Source organism: Macaca mulatta, chromosome 7, assembly GCF_049350105.2.
Source record: "Macaca mulatta isolate MMU2019108-1 chromosome 7, T2T-MMU8v2.0, whole genome shotgun sequence".
NCBI lineage: Eukaryota > Metazoa > Chordata > Mammalia > Primates > Cercopithecidae > Macaca > Macaca mulatta.
Window position 1 is genome coordinate 20,247,912 of NC_133412.1, and position 16,410 is coordinate 20,264,321.

At 40.4% G+C, this 16,410-nt stretch overlaps 1 protein-coding gene across 5 annotated transcripts in view; it reads right to left on the reverse strand.

The window, feature by feature from the left end:
* Nucleotides 1-16,410, reverse strand: part of TTBK2 (tau tubulin kinase 2) — a 169,224-nt gene that overhangs the window by 89,401 nt on the left and 63,413 nt on the right. For 4 of the 5 annotated variants that reach the window (XM_077939169.1, XM_077939168.1, XM_015142040.3 and 1 more), the window contains one exon: nucleotides 6,328-6,401. In XM_077939169.1, the coding sequence (XP_077795295.1) occupies nucleotides 6,328-6,401 (74 nt within the window). Of the gene's footprint in view, nucleotides 1-6,327; nucleotides 6,402-14,318; nucleotides 15,621-16,410 lie in introns of those variants that run through there. The other variant, XM_077939170.1, reaches the window with a different exon arrangement.

Consider the following 16,410-nt stretch of genomic DNA (forward strand, 5'->3'; position numbering starts at 1 on the left):
TCCAGATCTGGAGTATGAAATATACAGAATGAGCCTGGTACATAGTATTGCGCCAAAAAATGAGGATGCTATCAAAGACTGCTGCAGCTTAGTCCTAACAAAATGAATCCAGATCCAACATGAAAGAAGACCCTGTAGCAAAAGATGAGACAATTTGAATATCAAAAAAAACCACAGGCCAGGTGCAGTGGCTCATGTCTGTAATCCTAGCACTTTGGGGGTTTGGGATTAACCTGGTCAACATGGGGAAACCCCATCTCTACTAAAAATTAAAAAGTTAGCTGGGTATGGTGGTGTGTCCCTATAATCCCAGCTACTTGGGAGGTTGAGGCAGGAGAATCTCTGGAACCCAGGAGGTAGGGGTTGCAGGGAGCCAAGATCACGCCACTGCACTCCAGACTGGGTGACAGAGTGAGACTCCATCTCAAAAAACTAAATAAAACTGCAATAATTGAAATACATCAAATATGTTAAATCCATGAATTTATGGATTTATTATATAGTTATATATGATATGTTTATATTGGGGAACCAATTCATTATCCTAAAAACTGATAAAATAATCAAGTAGTAGTCCTGCCTTTCCTATATAAAATATACTTGAGGATAACCTAATACTGAATGCAGTGCTTTTTACGAAGAATTCTAGTTAACAAAAAAAGAATAAAATGATAGAACACTGTATTTGCAACTCCCATTAAAATAATGGATGATGATTACAAATGGGTTGAGAAAGCCATTAGGAAAAAACCATTGGTAACCTTAAAATAGATGGATTAGACTGACAAGGCCTGAACCCATTAACTAATCTTAACCTCACTAAAAGAGAGACAACCAGACACTACCTCCTGATGTGATTCAAGAGGAAGCATACAACCCACCTCTGAAGTATCCTTGCAAAGTAAATCTGGAATCTTATATAATCATCAATTTATAGAAAATACAGGGGACAGAAATACATATTAAAGACAACCACAGGGAAACAACCAGCAAAATCCAGAATATGGTAATGTGCGCATGTCACATTCCTCCATTTTTATCAACATCAATAAACACAATGAAAAGAAAATTGCAAGAAAATAAAAGACAGAGGGAGAACCAATAGACTGAAAGAGGCTTAAGAGATAGGCAATGTGTGAACCCTATTTGGAACCCAATTCAAATAAACCAAATGAAAAAAAAAATTGTTTTTATTAAAGAGATGGACAATCAAGGAAATCTGAAGATTGGTTTGATATTTGTGCTATTATTAAGGAATTATTATTGGGTATTTTGGTTACTTTAAGAGAAAAAAAGAGTTCTGGTCTTCTAGGAATGTATATATAGATAAAATATGCCTTGGATTTGCTATAATTTCGGGAGGGATAGGAGAAACAGAAAATACTTGAAACAAGATTAGCCATTTACTGATAGTTGTGGGTAATGAGCAGATGGGTATAAATTATACTATTCTCTCTACTTTGTGTATGTTTAATTTTTCCCATAATAAAGTTTTTAAAAGGTTGTAGGTGTTAGGCAATCTAGATCTACAGTTGTACCGGTTACAGAACTCGAAAAAATGTTTTGCACCTCCATAGTTGATGTACTTATCACAATATATCACTCTTAGGCTATGCTAAAGATGCTCATATAAAGCTTCAATGGTGACAAAATATTAGGTGAGACCTGGCCAAGGTCCTGCAAGGGGAATTGAGAAAAAAATGTGTACAACTGCTTGAGTTCTGTAAGATTTTAAAAACCATTTTAACGTCAAATAGTTAGAATTTCTACAACAGAGATAGGGTTGTTCCTTAAAAATTTTTAAGGCAGATATTATGTAATTGAATCAGCAGGAGGAAAAGAACAAGTTTATCTTAAGAATAATGAATTTATGGTTTGTAGAATAAATTAGGACTCTCTGTGGGAAGCTGAATACATGGAGGAGACCCAGTAGTGATCTTCCATATGTCAAATAAGAGAAAATATGCTCTAGCGGTTATACCAGCTTTAGCCTAATCCCAAATCAAGTCAACCACAAACTGTACAGATGGGAGTTTAAATGGGTTAACTTTTTTGTTACAGGAAAAAAATATAGCATGCAATTCAAATGGAAAAGTTCTTAGACAAATCCATAGGAATTTGCCAAAGGCCACAAAGGTCATCACTGTCTAATGTACACCAGTCTCTTGGGTTTCCCAGTACCAGGAGCCTTCCCATTTACAGAAAGTCAGATTTAGGTAAGTATAAGAATTAAAATGAGTATATGCTAAGACTGAGAAAGACTCTGCAGACTAAAGAAAAAAACTTGCTTTCCATAATTCTCCAGTCAGTAGTAACTTGAAACAAAACAGTTTTCTCTTATTACTGCCTAAAGAATACTGGGTTTAGGCTTCCACCAAGCTTTAATACCCATCAAGTAGGCTAGTACCAGACAAATCACAAACCTCCTTGAGACTCAGCTTCTCCATATGCAAAAGAGGGATAAAACTTGTTCTCTCCTCCCCATGGGGGTACAATGAGGATCAAATAAGATGATAAATCCAGATGAAAACTATAAAATGTCACACAAAAAGTTATATTATTACTAGCCAAAATGAGAGAAAGCAGGATCCAAATTAATGATCTAAAAAGGTTCAGAGGCTGGGCGCAGTGGCTCACGCCTATAATCCCAGGGCTTTGGGAGACTGAGGCGGGCAGATCACCTTAGGTCAGGAGTTCAAGACCAGCCTGGCCAACATGGTGAAACCTTGTCTCTACTAAAACTACAAAAATTACACAGGCGTGGTGGCGCGCACCTGTAGTCCGAGCTATACCGGAGGCTGAGTTCAAGACCAGCCTGGCCAACATGGTGAAATCCTGTCTCTACTAAAAATACAAAAATTACACAGGCGTGGTGGTGTGCACCTGTAGTCTGAGCTACACTGGAGGCTGGGGCAGGAGAATCACTTGAACCCAGAAGGTGAAGGTTGCAGTGAGCTGAGATCGTGCCACTGTACTCCAGCTTGGGTGACAAAGCAAGTCAACGTCACAAAAAAAAAAAAAAAAAAAAGGCCAGGCGTGGTGGCTCACGCCTATAATCCCAGCACTTTGGGAGGCTGAGGTGGGTGGATCACTTGAGGTCAGGAGTTCGAGACCAGCCTGGGCAAAATGGTGAACTCCAGTCTCTAATAAATATAAAAATTAGCCAGGTGTGGTGCCGTGTGCCTGTAATCCCAACTACTTGAGAGGCTGAGGCACAATAATCACTTGAATCCGGGAGGAGGACAGTGCAGTGAGCCAAGATCGCACCACTGCACGCCTGCCTGGTGACAGAGTGAGACTCTGTCTCAAAAAAAAAAAAAAAATGTTCAGGGATAGCTGCTTAAATAAATAAAACCAGGCTGGCTCAAGAGTTAGTGAATCACATGACTCAAAAAGACCTTAAGGTTATATCTACAGAGGTTAATATCTTTAAATGAAATCTGAAGGATGGCTGAGGGAAACAAGAAAAGCCTCCTGATGAGAAGAGGAAGCATTTAGGCCAGGATCTATGTCTCTAGAATCACTATTATTTAGATAACTTGAAAGAAAATAAAGAAACCACCCGGGCGCGGTGGCTCACACATGTAATCCCAGCACTTTGGGAGGCTGAGGTGGGCGGATCGCCTGAGGTTAGGAGTTAAATACCAGCCTGGCCAGCACTGTGAAAACCTGTCTCTACTAAAAATACAAAAAATAGCCGGGCATGGTGGCAGCCACCTGTAATCCCAGCTATTCCGGAAGCCGAGGCAGGAGAATCACTTGAACCCGAGAAGCAGAGGTTGCAGTGAGCCAAGATTGGGCCACTGCACTCAGCCTGGGTGACAGAGCGAGACCGCGTCTCAGAAAAAAAAAAAAAGAAAAAAAAGAAAAGAAAGAAGTCAAATGCCCAAAACGATGTTTGCTTAAGATGAAAAGAAATACTGAGAATTCTAGATCTAGGCAGCAAGATCAAGATGAACCACGGTTTTTAAACTTTGAGGGTGACTACAGTTCAGGGTGTGTGTGTGTGTGTGTGTTTTCAGGGGCAGAGGTAGTGTCAGAGAAAACAGAAAGGTTTCCCTCTTCTCCCCATTGTAGTCATTATTCCAATATTCCTATTCTAAATTTCTTTCCTCTGGACCTAACTCCACTACCATCTAAAGAACAGGGAACAGGCCAGGGGCAGTGGCTCACGCCTGTAATCCCAACACTGTGGGAAGCCGAGGCGGGCAGATCACCTGAGGTCAGGAGTTCGAGACCAGTGTGGCCAACATGATGAAACCCCATCTCTACTAAAAATACAAAAATTAGCCAAGCTTGGTGGAGCACGGCTGTAATTCCAGCTACTTGGGAGGCTGAGGCAGAAGAATCGCTTGAACCTGGGAGGGGGAGGTTTCAGTGAGCCAAGATTATGCTACTACACTCCAGCCTGGGTGACAGATCAAGACTCCATCTCAAAAGAAAAAAATACACACACACACACACACACACACACACACACACACATATATGGAACAGAGTTATGTTACTGACGGAAAAAAAAAAGAAAAAGGAATGGCATTTCTCCTCTATCTCAACTACTGTTTAAAGTTTCAAGTACTCAAGATTGGTACTTGCTATGGTTTTTCTTTTCTTTTTCAATATTTCAGATTCAGGGGTGCATGTGCAGGTTTGATACACGGGCAAATTGTGAGTTGCTGGGGTTTGGTGTGAAAATGATTTTGTCACACAGGTAGTGAGCATAGTATCCAATAGCTAGTTTGTTGACCCTCATCCTCCTTCTTTGCTCCACCCTCAAAGTAGGCCCTGGTGTCTATTGTTCCCCTCTTTGTGTCCACGTGTACTCAATGTTTAGCTCCCACTTATAAGAACATGCAGTATTCGGTTTTCTATTCCTGCATTAATTTGCTTAGGATAATGGCCTCCAGCTGCATCCATGTTGCTGCAAAGAACATGATTTCATTCATTTTTATGGCTGTGTAGTATTCCATGGTATACACGTACCACATTCTCTTTATCCAGTTCACCACTGATATGCATGTAAGGTTAATTCCACTTGTTTGCTATTGTGAATAGTGCTGCGATGAACATGTAAGTGCATGTGTCTTTTTGGTAGAATGATTTTATCCCTTTGGGTATATACCCCGTAATGGGGTTGCTAGATTGAATGGTAGTTCTGTTTTAAGTCCTCTGAGAAATCACTAGACAGCTTTCCACAGTAGCTGAACTAATTTGTATTCCCACCAGCAGTGTATAAGTGTTTCCTTTTCACTGCAATCTCACCAGCATCTGTTATTTTCTGACTTTTTTATTTTTATTTATTTATTTATTTATTTTTTTGAGACGGAGTCTCGCTCTGTCACCCAGGCTGGAGTGCGGTGGCCTGATCTCTGCTCACTGCAAGCTCCGCCTCCCGGGTTTACACCATTCTCCTGGCTCAGCCTCCCGAGTAGCTGGGACTACAGGCGCTCGCCACCTCGCCCGGCTAGTTTTTTGTACTTTTTAGTAGAGACGGGGTTTCACCGTGTTAGCCAGGATGGTCTCGATCTCCTGACCTCGTGATCCGCCCGTCTCGGCCTCCCAAAGTGCTGGGATTACAGGCTTGAGCCACCGCGCCCGGCCTATTTTCTGACTTTTTAATAATAGTCATTCTGACTGGTGTGAGCTGGTATCTTACTGTGGTTTTGATTTGCATTTCTCTAAAAATCAGTGATGTTGAACATTCTTTCATATGTTTTTTGGCCATATAGATGTCTTATTTTGAGACATATTTTGGTGTGGAAGTGGGGTAGTTATCTTGGAAGTAGGTTTCTGACAAAAAGGATGAGCTAGGACCCCTTCTTCACCTTCCTTGCCCATGTGCATACTTACTTGCACTTCCAACTTCTACTATGGAATGATGCAGCAAGAAGGCCCCTGCAAGATGTGGGTCCCTAGATCTAGGATTTTCCAACCTCTAGAATGGTAAGAAATAAATCTCTGTTCTTTATGCATTACTCAGTCTTGGGTATTCTGCAGCAGCACAAAACAGACTAAGACAATACTTTAGAATACAAATGGAAAACTGGAATGGGCAAGATTCACATTATATCCCCTCATCCACCCAGGGATCGAAAACTGCAAAGATTGACAATCCGTAAAGATACAGGTCAACTCAAATAGCGGACAAAGACAATTATTTCATTTTTGGAAAATGTGTATCGTCTGTTTAAAGAAAGTTCCATCTGCACAGTATAAAACATTCTCACATGGTACTAAGAATATTGTTACTTTTTATTCACATTTACTGTAATTGTATACTTTGATCAGAACGGAAGGATTTCAAGACACGTTTTCAAGGTAACCTACCTGCAACTGCATGACCACATAGTTGAATCGATCATTCCTCCCACAGCCAATAAATCTACAAACATGGTCTTTCCCTGGATAAAAAAAGAAAGAATACCGTGGGAAAGAATATACTATGGTTTCTCTTAAAACATTAATAATTTGCTTTTCTGTATAGTATTTTATGATTGAATATAAAATACATCTTGAGAACCTTAAGGATAGAAAACTTATATTATTCAAATTTTCTACCTACCTCCTCTCCTCCCAGGCACTGTACTATTCCTTTATGTGGTCAAATAAATGATTATTTGAATGAATAAATAAGCAAATTAATATATGAATGAGGAAACAAATGTATGATTATTTAGGGAGAAAAAGATTAAGTGGTCAATTCAGATCAACCTGCCCAGATACGATACATATGAAGCCACAGAAGAACAATAAAAAAGAACTATGTTAGAAATAGAAACCTGAATTTTAGGTATGTTACGGTACTCACTGCTATGACTTCTGCAAGACCCACAATCTTTGGGGGCCTCACTGATGCGGATTCGCCCAGTGATTTTCAACCTGAGTTCCATCTGAGAAACCCAGAACAGTGCTGGCTGGGGCATAGAGGGGAGCAGGGGTACAGCAGAAATCTGATTAAAGAAAAGCATGCAAAGACCCCCCAAAAGAATTGAGCCACATGTATAGGTTAGTGTTTTTCAACCCTGGCTACTAATGAAAACCATCTGGAACACTTTTTGACACCACTGACCCGAAGGCAGTGGAAAACTTTTTAAAGATTCCTAAGTTCTATATTGATTCAGAATCTGTGGAGAAAGATACAGAATATGAGCTTTTCAAAAGTTTGTTGTTATTTTTTGTTTTTTTGAGACAGGGTCTCACTTTGTTGCCCAGGCTGAAGTGCAGTGGCATGATCCTGGCTCATTGCAACCGCTGCCTCCTGGAAGGCTCAACTGATCCTCCCACCTCAGCCTCCCGAATAGCTGGGACTAGAGGTATGTGCCACCACAACTGGCTGATTTTTGTATTTTTTGTAGAGATGGGGTTTTACCATGTTGCCCAGGCTGGCCTCAAACTCCAGGGCTCAAGCAATCTGCCCACCTCAGCCTCCCAAAGTGCTGAGACTACAGGCATAAGCCACTACACCCAGCCTCAAAAGTTCTTTAAATGATCCTAAACCAGGTAGGACATGGAGAGATATTTGAAAACTACTGCAGGGTAATGAGAAGTATCAAAAAGATTTTAAGATAAAGAATAACATACTAAAACACTGTGGCGGCAATGAGGGTAGACTACAAAGGGGTCAATTCTAGTGGAGAAGGTCACTCTGGGGGATAGTTACAATATCCAGGAGAAAGAATAAGGGGATTAGAGACAGATAAAATAAGATAAATCTGACCGATATTAAAGATATAATTTTTTACTAGAATTGGCAAAATTAAATGAAAAGTTGTACCAAAATAAGAGAATACAGTAGGTTGTATAGATTTTAAGTGATATTAAAATGTTGAATTTTAGGACAATCAAGTGAATTCAGTGGACATTGTAAGTTCAGGACTGGTGCTGAGATCAAAAGGCAGATATTAAAATGTTGAATTTTAGGACAATCAAGTGAATTCAGCAGACATTGTAAGTTCAGGCCTGATGCTGAGACCAAAAGGCAGAGCTCCAGATGTACACTGAGGAACCATTAATTCACGGACAATAGATGGAAGATTGACAAGTGAAAGAATATAAAAGAAACTTCAGCACATAATTTGGAAAATGCAACATTAATTACTATTATTATTTTTAAAACAGGGTCTCACTATCTTGCCCAGGCTAATCTCAAACTCTGGGCTCAAGCAATCCTCCCACCTCAGCCTCCCAAAATGCTGGGATTACAGGCGAGAGCCACCATGCCCACCCTAGAAAATGCAATATTCAAAGCATGAGCAAAAATAAGAGTCCCTCAAGGAAACAGAGGAATCGCCTGAAAGATAGGAGGACACTGAGAGAGGGGTATCACAGAAACCGAGGGAGAACACTTCATGAGGGCAGAAGTGGACATTGACAAGTATATAGAAAGGCTGAGAAGTACTAATATAAACAGGAAGTAATCAGTGAGTCAAGGGGCAGAAGTCAGTTTATAATGGGTTAAAGAGTAAACAGAATATGAAATATGAGGGCAGACAGTCTTTGAAGGAGCTTGCTTGAAAGTAAGGAAGAGTAACAGGCCAAAGCTTGAAGACGAAGATTTGGCAGACTGATGAAACACTCAAAGAAAATTTGCCTCCTAACTGGCTTAAAATATAAATACAATTAAGACTCAGCAAAGCCAGGTGCAATGACTTCACCTATAATCCCAGCTACCTGGGAAGCTAAGGTGGGAGGATTGCACGAGGCCAGGAGTTTGAGACCAGCCTGGGCAACATAGCAAGACCCCTTCCCTTTAAAAAAAACAAACTCATTTTTTTGCATCTGTGTTATCAATCAGTACAAGATTGCTCTCTCATTCTCTGTTTTTGTTTAAAAAGGGGGTTATAAGCTAGCAAGAATGGGTGCAATGGAGAACACAATAATTCACAATGTACACAGTACATGTTGATCACTTAACACATATTTTACATATATTTGCAAAACAGTGCTATCTATTACATTGTAGTAAGAATGAAAGGATCAAATGATCATTAGCAACTTACTCTTGTCCTCAGCTTCAAAGAAACAATAAAAAATAAGTTAAATAGTGTTTTCCTTGCATTATCCATTCCTTAAGACTCCACTTTTCTGTCATGTGCAGGGACCATATCTATCTTGTTCTGGTACTAAAAACACTTTTGCAAAAACTGTAACAGTGAGAGACATCCAACATAGCTGATTCTATCTTGCTTCTAATCTCACAAGCTAACTGCCTTTGCTCATCCCTACACACAGACCAAGCTGACTATGGGAGGAATTTAGTTTGCAGTTTAACTTTAAAGCAAGGATGATAACGGCCCCTTCTCAAAACGAACCCACTCTTTCTTTGGGGACAGACACTGCTTTTATAAAACTAATGAAAGGCCAAAAACAGAATTATGGTAGGGGCCTGAATTCTGTTAAGGTTTAGGCATAGTTAAATAACAACTAGTCATTGTTTCCTAACTTACCTTTTTATAATTGCCTACTACTCAGGAGTCACTAGCTGGTGGTGATAAGATTTGTAACTTCTGGCTGGGTGCAGTGGCTCACACCTGCAATCCCAGCACTTTGGGAGGCTGAGGCAGGCAGATCATGAGTTCAGGAGTTTCAGACCAGGCTGGCCAATATGGTGAAACCCCGTTTCTACTAAAAATACAAAAATTATCCGGGCATGGTAGCATGTGCCTGTAGTCCCAGCTACTCAAGAGGCTGAGGGGAGAAGAATCGCTTGAACCCAGGAAGAGGAGGCTGCAGTGAGCCAAGATCGCGCCACTGCACTCCAGCCTGGATGACAGAGACTCAGTCTCAAAAAGAAAAAAGATTTGTAACTTCCCAATTGCCCCTACTGATAACATTGCTATTGTGAAACCTAAGACTGGTGTTTGAGATATTTTTCAGTGGACCAGCTGACACCACCCAGGTGTCCCCGACCAGGAAACGACTGAGCACATGAAGATAATTTCAATACCCCTGTCATTTCATCCCCAACTCAACCAATCAGCAGTGTCCATTCCCTAGCCCCCTCCCCACCAAACTATCCTTAAAAACCCTAGTTGTCAAATTCTCAGGGAGGCAGATTTGAGAAATATCACACACCATCCTTACTGAGCCACACTGCAATTGTTAAACTCTCTGCTGCAACACCAGTCTCAGTGTATTGGCTTTTTCTGTGCAGCAGGCAAAAAGAACCTGCTAGGCTGTAACAGTACCTGGCACAATACCCAGCAAAGAGTGATTTAAATGCTCAATGAATACGTGTGTGGGCAGCAAGCCACCCAGGTGCTGAGGCAAGAGGCCAAGGGCACGAGCTGTTCCAGTATAATAAAATTTATAAAATAAGAATAGTTATGCTAGATATAGATCATAGATATGATTATATATGAATATCATTAATCATTAGTTTGTAGCAACTGCTCTTTATTCCAATATTATAATAATCTTCGCTCTACAATCATAACCTAGGAAAAACCAGGTCATACAGAGGAGCTGAGGAGACATAGTGAGAAGTGACCATAAGATGAGTGTGAGCCTTCTGTCATGCCCGGGTAGGGCCACCAGAGGGCTCCTTGGTCTAGCGGTAACACCAACGTCTGGGAAGACGTCCGTTGCCAAGCGGACCGTGGTCTAGCGGTAGCATCAGTGTCAAGGAAAAACACCCGCTACTTAGCAGACTGGGAAAGGGAGTCTCCCTTTCCCCGGAGTTTAGAGAAGACTCTACTCCTCCACCTCTCGTGGAGGGCCTGACTGCCCACAGTTATCTGGAGGCCTAACCGTCTCCCTGTCATGCTGTGCTTCAGTGGTCACGCTCCTAGTCCACCTTCATGTTCCATCCTGTACACCTGGCTCTGCCTTCTAGATAGCAGTAGTAAATTAGTGAAAGTACTAAAAGTCTCTGATATGCAGAAATAATGGCGTAAGTTGTCTCTCTCCCTCTCTCTCTGCCTCGGCTGCCGGGCAGGGAAGGGCCCCCGTCCAATGGACACGTGATCCACGTGACCTTACCGATCATTGGAAATGGCTCACGCTCCTTACCCTGCCCCTTTGTCTTGTATCCAATAAATATCAGTGCAGCCTGGCATTCGGGGCCACTACTGGTCTCCATGTCGTGGTAGTAGTGGTCCCCCGGGCCCAGCTGTCTTTTCTTTAATCTCTTTGTCTGGTGTCTTTACTCCTACAATCTCTCGTCTCCGCACACGGGGAGAAAAACCCACCGACCCTGAGGGGCTTGACCCCACATATGTGTAAATAAGTGAATAGAATAATGGCTAACAAAATATGCATAATATGGGCCAGGAGTGGTGGCTTATGCCTGTAATTCCGACACTTTGGAAGGCTGAAGTGGGAGGATTGCTTGAGCCCAGGAGTTACTAGCCTGGACAACATGGCAAGGCTCCGTCTCTACAAAAAATACAAAAATGAGTCAGGTGTGGGGGCACATGCCTGTAGTTTCAGCTACTCAGGAATTTGCAGTGAAAGGCTCAGTTGAGCCTGGGAGGACAAGGCTGCAGTGAGCTGTGATTATGCCACTGACTCCAGCCCAGGTGACAGAGTGAGACCCTGTCTCTAAATAAATAAATAAATAAATAAGCATAATATGCACACATAATATGCAAGTATTTTATGCCAGGTTCTATATCAAGCATGTTACATGCATTTAATCCTGCCAATAATGCAAGTATTATTATATTCTCCATTTTTCAAATATAGAAATAGAGGCTTAGGGAGGTTACTTTGTCCAAAATTACAACCAAAACATGAAGCAGTTTAATGCCAGAGCCTTTGCTCTTAACCATTATGCCCAGAAACGACAGAAACAGATTTTAAAATCAAGTAACACCTTGTCATAAGTAATAAAACAGGGAAAGAAAGACTGACAGAACAGAAACAGGACAATCTACTATATGCCAAGTACTAAACTAGGCGCTAGAAATACAAGATAAATTAAGATCCATGCCCTCAAAGAGTTCACAGCCAAGATATGTAAACAAAAAAAATGTAATGCAGTATGAGTTCTATAATATTATAGATAAACTGCTACGGATATAAAGAAGATTCAAAAATTTGGCTTATGAGGCTTCACATGAGCATTAAATCACTAGATTTTACACATTTATGAGAAGAGTATTCTAAAAGAAGGTCACCCACAAAGTCATAAAGGATCTAAGTACATGTGATAGATAATTGAGTTGACAGGCTAGAGGACTTGATACGAGTTAAGGGAGGCTGAGGTGGGAAGTATGATCAGACAAGAAAAGTAAGCTAAAACCTTATATGCCACTGTGGTATACAGTAGTCCCTTGGTATCCATGGGGGACTGGTTCCAAGACCTCCCTTGGATACCAAAATCCACCAATACTCAAGTCTCTGATATAAAATGGGGTACCTGCCAGGCATGGTGGCTCACGCCTGTAATCCCAGCAATTTGGGAGGCCAAGGTGTGTGGATCACCTGAGGTCAGGAGTTAGAGACCAACCTGGCCAACCTGGTGAAACCCCATCTCTATTAAAAATAGAAAACTTAGCTGGGCATGGTGGCGGGCACCTATAATCCCAGCTACTCAGGAGGCTGAGGCAGGAGAATCACTTAAACCCGGGAAGCAGAGGTTGCAGTAGGCCGAGATCGCACCATTGCACTCCAGCCTGGGCAACAGAGCAATGCTGCACCTTGAAAATAAAATAAAATAAAATAAAATAAAATAAAATAAAATAGGGTACTATTTTCCATGTAACCTATGCACATCCTCCCATATACAGTCAGGCTTTGCTTAACAACAGGGATATGTTCTCAGAAATGCATCCTTAGGTGATTTAGTCACTGTGTGAACATCATAGGGTGTGCTCACAAAAACCTAGATGGAATAGCCTATTACATGCCTAGGCTATATGGTATAGCCTATTGCTCCTAGACTACAAACCTGTATGGCATGTTATTGTACCGCATACTATAGACAGTTATAACACAATGCTAAGTATTTATGTACCTAAATGTGGAAAAGGTACACTAAAAACATACCATTATAATCTTATGTGACCACTGTCTATCACTGAACAAAATGCTGTTGTGTGATGCATGACTATATTTTAAATAATCTCTAGATTACCTATGATACTTAATACAATGTAAATGCCATGTAAATAGTTGCCATACTGATTGTTTAGGAAATAATAACAGGGAAAAAAAAAGTCTATACATCTTTAGTACAGATGCAATATTTTTTTCCTAATTTTTATTTATTTATTTATTTATTTATTTATTTATTTTATTTATTTATTTTTGAGACAGACTTTGCTCTGTCACCCAGGCTGGAGTGCAGTGGAGCGATCTCATCTCACTGCAACTCTGCCTCCAGGGATCAAGCACTTCTCATACCTCAGCCTCCCAAGAAGCTGGGATTACAGGCGTGCACCACCATGCCCGGCTAATTTTTGTATTTTTAGTAGACACAGGCTGATAGCCAGGCTGATCTCGAACTCCTGACCTCAAATAATCCCCCCACCTCAGCCTCCCAAAGTGCTGAGATTACAGGTATGAGCCACCATGCCCAGCCTTTTTCCTAATATTTTCAATCTGTGGTTGGTTGCATCCACAGATGTGGAATGCATGGATGTGGAACCCACTGACAGGAACAGCCAACTATAATATGAAATATATTTGGTCTCTGTCCCTGATACTTGTCACCTGGTTTCTAAAACTTGTGGAATTTTCTGATAGAAATGTCTTTGTTATTTATGACTCTTTTGCTAACACCTGAGTTTATGTTAATCCGGTAACTTGGGGGAAGCCCTATATAATCAGGAAGGGGCCAGTCACCAGAAAGACAAAGTGCTTAGAAGAGAGGACTGAACTTTCAGCCTCACCCACCAACCTCCAGGAAAGGTGAGTGGGAGGGCTGAAGATTAAGCTCTATAAAGACTCTTGAACAATGAGATGTGTGAGCTTCTGGTTTGCTGAATAAATGGAAGTGCTGGGGGAGTGGCCTACCCAGAGAGGAGACAGAAGCTCCCCACTCCCCCACACCTCACCCTTATCCATCTCTTCATCCAGCTGTTCATCTGTATCCTTTGCAATATCCTTAATAAACCAGTAAACAAGTTTCCCTGAGTTCTGTGAGCCATCCTAGCACGTTAACCAAACCCAAGGAGAGGGGAATCAAGGGAGCCCCAGTTGCAGCCAGTCACCTCAACCTCAGCTCACCATAACCTCCACCTCCCGGGTTCAAGTATAGTTCAAGCCATTCTAGTGGTGTGCAGTGATATCTCACTGTGCATTCTCCTAATGTTTAGTTATGCTAAACATCTTTTCAGCAACTGATTTAACACTCTATATCTTCTTTGAAGTACCTGTAAAAGCTTATTAAATATTTTTAATTGTTTGTTTTCTTATTGTTGAGTTTTCAGAGTGCTTTATATATTCTGAAAAGTCCTTTGCAGGTGATTCGCAAATATTTTTCTTCCACTCTGTGACTTGTCTTTTCATTCTTTTCATAACGTCTTTTGCAAGCAAAGTTTTTAATTTAATGAAATCCAAATTATCAATTTTTTTATTTTATGAATCATGCTTTTGTCATCATTTGACAAGCTTCTTGCCTAAACTTAAGTTACAAAGATCATCTCCATGTTTTCTTCTAAAAGTTATACAGCCTTCTATCTCACATTTCGATGTGCGGTATATCTTCAGTAAATTTTTGTATAATGTGTTTCGGTGGAGTTTCGGTGGAGGTTCATTACTTTTGTAAAAGGATGCCTGATAGCTCCAGCACCAAGACCATTCGTTTTCCACTGAATCGCCTTTGCGACTTTGTAGATTATTACTGGCCTTCTTCGTATGGGTCAGCCTATGTCCAAAATCTCTATTTTATTACACTTGATCTATATGTCTATCCCTTTGCCAATACCACAGTCTTCATTATCCTAGTTCTGTACTAAGTTTTAAAACCATATAGTTTGTTTCTTTGCTTATATTTTATATTTTTAGACAGGATCTCACTTTGTCACCTAGGCCGGAATATGGTGGCACAATCATAGTGCACTCAAATTCCTGGGCTCTGGCAATCCTCCTATTTCAGCCTCCCAAGCAGCAGGGGACTACAGGTATGTACCACCATGTTGAGTCAATTTTTTTTTTCTTAGTTTGTAGAGATGGAGGTCTCACTATGTATTTTTTAACTGACAGAAATTACACATTTTTATTGTATAAACATGTTTTGAAGACACGTATACACGATGGAATGGCTCAAACTAACAACATGCCTCACAAACACATTTTTAATAAGAATACTTAAAAATCTATTATCTACGTGATTTTTTTTTCCCCAACATTATTCTTCTTTTTCAACATTGTTTTGGCTACTCTAGAGCCTTTGCTTTTCTATATTAACTTTAGAATCAGCTTCTCTATAACTACAAAAAGTACTGCTGGGATTTTTATTATTATTTCATTAAATCTATAGATCAATTTGGGGAGAATCAATATCTTCCAATTAATGAACCTTCCAATTAATGAATATGGTATGCCTCTCCATTTACTTAAATCTTCTTTTATTTCTTTAATCAGGGTTTTATAGTTTTCAGCATACAGAATATATACATATACCTTTTTTTTTTTTTTGAGACAGAGTTTCACTCTTATTGCCCAGGCTGGAGTGCAATGGCGCAATCTTAGCTCACCACAACCTCCACCTCCCACGTTCAAGCAATTATCCTGCCTCAGCCTCCCAAGTAGCTGGGATTACAGGCATGCACCACCATGCCTGGCTAATTTTATATTTTTAGTAGAGATGGGGTTTCTCCATGTTGGTCAGGCTGGTCTCGAACTCCTGACTTCAGGTGATCCGCCCATCTCAGCCTCCCAAAGTGGGATTACAGGCATCAGCCACTGCGTCCAGCCCAGATCCTGCATATATTTTGTTATATTTACACCCTACATATTTCTTTTTTTTGGAGCTATTAAAATTTTTTAAAACTCAGTTCTCAATTGTTCATTGCTAGTACACAGAAATATGGTTGCTTTTTGTGGCCTGATCTTATATCGCTTGCTAAACTCACTTATTCTAGGAAGTTTTTACAATTCTTGGGATTTTCTTTATAGACAATCATGTCATCCACAAACAGGAACAATTTTATTTCCTCCTTTTCAGTCTGTATGTCATTATTTATTTATATATCTTTGCTGCACCAAACTCAAGTCTCATTCTGGATTGCTGATGACACAAATGTTAGATATTTTGATACTATCTCATAGGTCACTGAGGCTCTGTTTATTTTTTTACATGGTTTTCCCTAGTTGTTCAGATTAGATCATTTCTATTGATCTGTTTTCAAGTTCACTGAATCTTTCACCTATCATGTCCATTCTGCTATTGAGCCCATTCAGTGAGTTTTTTATGTCTGTTATTGTACATCTTGGGTCTAAATGTTCTATTTAGTTGTTCTT